The sequence below is a fragment of the Empidonax traillii genome, unplaced genomic scaffold (assembly GCF_003031625.1).
Source record: "Empidonax traillii isolate 1590-97213 ecotype Southwest subspecies unplaced genomic scaffold, ASM303162v1 scaffold579:size954524, whole genome shotgun sequence".
Taxonomy (NCBI): Eukaryota; Metazoa; Chordata; class Aves; order Passeriformes; family Tyrannidae; genus Empidonax; species Empidonax traillii.
Genome location: NW_020955772.1, coordinates 540251 through 546956, shown reverse-complemented (window position 1 = coordinate 546956; position 6706 = coordinate 540251). Strand labels below are relative to the sequence as shown.

The 6706-nt window shown below is 55.1% G+C and overlaps 1 protein-coding gene across 2 annotated transcripts in view; it reads left to right on the top strand.

Moving 5' to 3' along the window:
• The first annotated feature begins 1696 nt into the window (after positions 1-1696).
• KLHL12 (kelch like family member 12) overlaps positions 1697-6706 on the top strand; it is a 25804-nt gene continuing 20794 nt past the window's right edge. The window contains exons 1-2 of one of the 2 annotated variants that reach the window (XM_027898140.1): positions 1697-1806; positions 2030-2227. In XM_027898140.1, coding sequence (XP_027753941.1) covers positions 2042-2227 — 186 coding nt within the window. In that variant the 5' untranslated portion in view covers positions 1697-1806; positions 2030-2041. Of the gene's footprint in view, positions 1807-2002; positions 2228-6706 lie in introns of those variants that run through there. The other variant, XM_027898139.1, reaches the window with a different exon arrangement.

Genomic DNA, 6706 nt, shown 5'->3' with positions numbered 1-6706 from the left:
CCACCTCAGGTGGTGGGAGAGCCATGGATTGTTTCAAACTTCGACACTATCAGAGAGTTCATCCATATCCTTGGAAAATCAGCATGAGGTGGACGAAGAGGCTAATTTAGTGTGTCTGTTGGGAAAGGAGGAGCATGTGGAGATGAGCACAGGGCAGGCATATGCTGGCTCTTTGCTCTGTTACTCCAGCCTGTGTCTCTCATACACTGACAGCCTGGTCACACAGCCCTCCTGACTCCAAGCTCCAAGAGGACCAGATGATGATGCAGTCTGACAAACATACTGGTACCTGCCTCTAGCACAATCATTTCTGCTTGAATTGGGCCTAGAGAAGGAGGCGCTGCTGATTTAAAGATCCCCCATGGCAGAGCATCTGCCAGCTCTGGAGGCAGTGGCAAACTGTGCTCCTTGCTAAGCACTGAATTCTCACCTCCAGCTGCTGGGCACTGCCAACCCTTTGCTTGCTTAGCATGGCTGATGTCAAACAAATCCCCCAAATTCTCATTCCACAGACAGCCTCCAAACAGACTGACCCTGCCCCCAGGCCAGGATAAAGTCTTAACTTTCATGTACAGATTTCTTAAGTCATAATTTGTTCTACATTTAGCTGGGAATTTATCTCAGGAGGTTGACAAGGACCGTGTGGATGGATTCAGGTTTTTCAATCCATCCCCGGGCAGGGTGGGAGCGAGCTCGAGGGCAGGGGGGGAGCGGGGGCGGCTCAGGGCTGTCAGCTGGAGGCGATCTGCTGGAGATGTTGAGATGCGTGTGTGGGAAGAGATCAAAAAATAGCATTCGTTTCAAAATCCTGGGATACTAAAGCAGTCTCTTGGTGCCTCTCTGCCAGCTTGGCTCCAGCAGCCTCGGGAGAGCTGGTTCCAAGGGATTGATGCTGCAGGAGCGGCACACGGGGGTGGGGGGCAGCGCACAGCCTGTGCCTGCAGCTCTGCGAGGGCTCTGCTGCAGCAGAGAACTGAGAATCGTGGAACCACGGGATCCTTTAGGTTGGAAAAGCCCTGTAAGATCACTGATTCCAACCATTCCCCCAGCACTACCATGTTCACCACCAACCCATGTTCCCAAAGTGTCGCGTCCGCAGGTTTTTTTTGAGCACTTGCAGGCGTGGTGACTCCACCACCGCCCTGGGCATCCTGGGCCAGGGCATGACCGCTCTTTCAGGGAAGAAATTTTCCCCAACATCCAACCTAAACCTCCCCTGCTGCAACTTTCCTCTTGGTCCCTGGGCGTACAGCCCGACCCTCCCCCGGCTCCCCCTTCCTGTCAGGGAGTTGCAGAGAGCGAGGAGGTCCCTCCCGGGGCCTCCTTTTCTCCAGGCTGAGCCCCGCCAGCTCCCGGAGCCGCTCCCGGTGCTCCATCCCCATTCCCATTCCCATTCCCATTCCCATTCCCATCCCCATTCCCATTCCCATCCCCATTCCCATTCCCATCCCCATCCCCATTCCCATTCCCATTCCCATCCCCATTCCCATTCCCATCCCCATTCCCATTCCCATCCCCATTCCCATTCCCATTCCCATCCCCATTCCCATCCCCATCCCCATTCCCACGGCTGGACACGCTCCATCCCCGCAGATCCCCGCGGGGGCCGCTGGGGGGCGCTGTGTCCTCCCCCTCGTTGCCCGGCAACGGGACCCGGCACTCCGGGGGGGAGGGGGGCGTGGCCCGCGGCGCGCGGCGCGATGACGCCATCGGGGCGCGCGCCGCGCGGGGAGAGGGGAAGGGCGGAGCGGGGTTGGGGTGGGGGGGGCAGGCGAGGTGTGCGGGCCGGGAGCTCTCCCCGCGGCGGTGAGTGCGGCCGGGCCGGGCTGGGTTGAGCCGGGCTGTCGTTCCCCCCCCCCCCCACCCGCCCATTCCGTGCGGGTGTGGCCGCCGCGGGGTCGCGGTGGGCGCTGAGGGCGGGGCGGGGCGGGCGCTGAGGGGCGGGCGGGGCGGGGCGGGGCGGGGCTGCAGCGCCCCCTGGCGGCGGCGGGGCGCCCGTGCCATGTGGCCGTGCTGGCTGTGCCCGCAGGTGCCGCGCGCCATGGCCCCCCCCAAGGACATCATGACCAACTCCCACGCCAAGTCCATCCTCAACGCCATGAACGCCCTGCGCAAGAGCAACACGCTCTGCGACGTCACCCTCCGCGTGGAGCACAAGGACTTCCCGGCCCACCGCATCGTCCTGGCCGCCTGCAGCGACTACTTCTGCGCCATGTTCACCAGCGAGGTCGGTGCTGCTGCTGCTGTTGCTGCCGCCGCCGGCCCCCTCGGGTGCTTCGTGGGTGGAGGAGGCAGGGCCGCCCGGCGCTCGGGGCTGCCCTCTGGCGAGCTGCTCGGCAGCTGGGCCAGGATCCCCCTCGTGGCGGCCCGGGATCCCCTTGTGGTGATCTTGGGAGTCCTCTGGGTACTCCCCGTGGTGGTCCAGGATACCCCCGTGGTGGATCTTGATCCCCTCATGGTAGCCCTGGATTCCTCTGTGGTGCCCCAAGGCCCCTCCGTGGTGGCCCTGGGACTCTCTGGTTTCCCCCATGGTGCCCCAAGGTCCCTCCATGGTGGCCCTGGGACTCTCTGGATCCCCCCATGGTGGCCCTGGGACTCTCTGGATCCCCCCATGGTGGCCCTGAATTCCTCCATGGTGGCCCAGGGTCTCTCTGGATTCTCCCACGGTGACCCTGGATTTCCCCCATGGTGGCTCCAGGTCCCCCCACGGTGGCCCTGGGTCTCGGTGGATCCCCCCATTCTGTTTCTGGAGCCCTTTGGGTCCTCTCCTGGTGGCCCTGAAGCCCCTCGTGGTGATTCTGGGTGCCCTCATGGGCAGAGCCCTTTTATCGAGGCCTGGTGGGGAGCTGGAGGTTGTCCCTGGGACTGTGTGCTGGGACCACCCTGTGCCCAGCGAGCTGGCAGGCTGAGCTGCCAAACCGGAGGGTTCTGACATGTTTACTTATTTTTCCAGTGGTGATTTGTGGTTTCTGTGGTTGTGGGCATCTTTCCTGCCAGGGGCAGCAGCCCTGGTGCCGAGCTGGGCAATCGCAGTGCAAGGGAGGGGCTTTGACAGCTCCCCTTGGCTCTGGCTGAGCAGCTGGGCCCTTCGGGGTTGTGCTGCTGCTCGTGCCGTGGGGGTGTCACCTCCAGCACCGGGGCTGGGGTGACTCTGAGCCCCAGGTCTGCTGTACCCAGCAGATCCCCCCTGAGAGCACCTTGGCTCTCAGGTCTTACTGGGAGACTCGCACTTGTACTGTTTCCCTGAGTCACTGGCAGGTGCTGTTTGAGCTAAAACTGGTGCTCATTTGTGCTGTTGAACATCGGATGCTCTGCCTGGCTTTGTCTTTTATAAGTTTGAATCAATCTTTTGTGGCTTTCTCTTGCAGAAGAGGCTTTCCTTATCCTACCACCTTTCCCATTAGCAGGGAGAAACATTAACAAGTAGCTCACAGGTCCTAAAGCCCTCCCTGCTAGCCCAGGAGTCCTTGCAGCAGAGAATGATTCTGTTCTTTGTTTTACCCAGCAATGAAGGCTGTGGCAGAGCTCTCTGTGTGCCCACTGCTCTCAGTGCTGTCAGGAGAGCAGGTGTCTCAGTTTTTACAGTCCTGTGCAAAGCAACCAAAAGAAGACGTGTGGCCTGATCATATGCCAATCTATTTTTTTGGTCCGTGTCTTTGTGAAATTTGTAAATCCATCAGGTTTATGCTCTTTATCTGCATAAAGGAAATGCATTTAAAAAAAAAATACACAAAGGAAATTCAATCCCTGGAGGCTGAAGTTCTCTGTTCTCCAGGAGCTCCAGGTGCACAGCAGTACAGCAGAATGTTTCTGCTGCTTCTTCGGGTTTGCCTCCACAATTCCTGTCAATGCTTTTGACTTCTGGACTTTCTCTAGGCAGTGTGCAGAGATCCAATCACTCCATGTGCTCCAGAATGTTCTTTGTGGCTGCTCACAAAGGCTGAGGGTGGGTGTGCTTTGGGTCTGAGCTGAGCTGTGTCTCCTTCCTTGGTTCACTCGTGTTAATTGTAATATCTTCACTGAGAGATGTAATTCTTCCTAGGAATGAAATTCTTCCTTGGAAAGTGGGCAATAGGCAGGATCACCCCCTCTCTCCCGCCCCAAACTGCCTTTGCTTTAAGGGTTTTGCTGCTTTTGCTTAGTTTGTATTTCTTCCAAATTTGGGGGGGTTTTTTTGTATGGAAACCCTAAAGTGACCAACCTGCCAAGGGGCACACAGTTATGGAGTGTTTGTGGGAGAGTTTCCTTGCAGGAAAGGGCAGTTTGGTAAACCTCAGAGTGGACCTGCTGCCTGTGTGTCCCAGGGGGTGTGATGGTGCCAAGGAGCTCTCCAGGCACTTGTGAGTGCAGAGTTTGGCCAGGGCTGGGACTTGAGGGAGCTCAGGGTGCCCTGTGGTGTCATGGGCTAACAGTCCCCAACAGGGCTTCCTTGGCACTTCATCGCTCTCCTCCTGCCAGTCTGGGGCCTGCCTGGCTGCCCTGACGTGCCAGACTGGGGCCGCACGAGGCTTTGTTCACAACCGGTCCCAGGGTTATGCCACGGCATTCCTGGTGTTACATCCCAGGTTCGTGCCATGGCATTCCTGGTGCCACATCATGCATGGCCAGCGCAGCACTGAGACCATCAGCAGATATTGTCATAAAGAGCTGCCTTTGCCCCTCCCTGTCTCTCTGGTTTCCTTCTCTCACTTCTGACTTTAACACTTTAAAAAGTCAGTCTTGCTCGGTATTAATTTCATCCCATTTTCTGTTCCCCTTTTCCAGAACAAGGAGAAGCCACTGATAACCTGATGAACCCCAGGCTCTTTACAACACTTCCCTTTGCCCCTGTGCTGATCAGTGTGGGAGAACTGAAACACCATCAGTTTTACCTACAGAGTTGTTCCTTGTGGTAAAAGTTGCAGAGCAGTTTTAGCTCCCCTGGACCCTGGTGGTGTGCTGGCATTTGTCTGTGTTTGGCCAAGTTAATGCAGCTTGGGATCTCTTTAGAGCTGATTGTTGTCTCCACCTCAGAAAGAAACTATCCTGTCTTCTCTTTTTGGCTGTATTGTAGAAGTTGAAGGGTTTTTGTCCCCTAGAATGTGGAGAAATACTATTCTGAAAATAAACAACTGCTGTTTCCAGGTTCTTACATGGTCAGCTTCACTGCACTCTGGAGCGCAGTGAGCCACACCTCAGCACTGCCATGCCACATTTCTCTTCCCCTGCAAGTAAGAAGAAATTGGGGTTTACTCCAGTGTCCTTTGGTGCATCTGCATTAGTACAGGCAAAAAGGAAACACGGCCTAGGGTAAGAAGGTGGTTCTGAAATTGGAGGCCCTTTGTCCTGCAGGGTAAGTTTTGTGATTGTTGTGGTTCAGCCCCATCCAGCCCCCCAGCCCCTCACACCCCCACCAGCAGGACCAGGAAGGAAGACAAAAGGGTTAAAGCTGGAAAACTGATGGGTTGAGATAAAAACAGTTTAACATGGAAAGCAAAGGCCACACATGTGAGCAAAGCAAAACCAGGAATCCATTCCCTGCTTCCCACGGGCAGGCAGGTGTTCAGCCACCCCCAGGAGGGCATCACGTGCGATGGTGGCTTGGGAAGACAAACACCATCACTCCAAACATACCCCCCTGAGTTCTTCTTTCCCCCCCCCCTAATACACTGAGCACCATTTCATGTGGTCTGGAACATCCCTTGGGTCAGTTTGGGCCATCTGTCCTGGCTCTGTCTCCTCCCAACCTCCCATGCACCCCCAGTATGAAAAGCAGAAAAGGCCTTGACTCTCTGTGATCACTGCTCAGCAATAACAAAAACATCTCCATTATCATCCCTGTGTTCAGCACAAATCCAAACCACAGCCCCATGCCAGCCACTGGGAGGGGAATTAACTCTGCCCGAGCCAGACCCAGCACAGTGATTTGTGGATGGAATGGAAGACAGCAACGCTGTGTTTCACAACAGAGCTTTGACCTGCAGCCCCTGCCTTAAGGCTTTTCAACAACTTGGGCGTCCTGGGATAAAACCAACCCAAACCATTCCATGATTCTCTGTTCAGAATCAAGTTGTCTCCACCCTGAGATCATTCTTTATGGTATGATGTTTGGATCCCAATTCTGCATCACATACATTATAGGAAGTTACTTGAAATACTTCCCTCCTTCCTTCCTTCCAGGCATCCTTAGCATGTGAGTAAACTGTGAGCAAAACAACAACCAAGCAGTGGAACAAAGCAGAAATATAGAGGAAGCAGGAAGTGATCATCTCTGTGGTTTAGTGTTGTCCCCATGGTTTGTGTTGTGGTCAGGAGGACAGAGAGTCTGTGCATGCCTGATTACTGAATATTGGTTGTGGGTCAGGAGTTCTTTACCAGCTCCAGACTGATGTGTGAATTACTGATGCTTACAAGTACCAGGAGGTCTGGTGGCCTTGTAACCTCCTGTCAATAGGAGTTTGTAACTTTTTTTTTTTTTTTTTTTTCCCTAAACATGTGTGATTTATGTCTCCATTTGCTTATTGGAATCATCTGAACATCTTGTCTGATCAGTTCTGACCTTTGGTGACATCTGTGTCCCTTGTCTGTGCTACCAAACAGCTTAGTCTTGTTTTCAGAATGTTTTGTCTGGCCCAAAGCAGGAACTGGTTTTAGCTTCTGAATGCAGTGCCTGGCCTGTCACACAGCAGGTCAGACGAGGTAATTTGCTGTTCCTTCCTGACTCTGA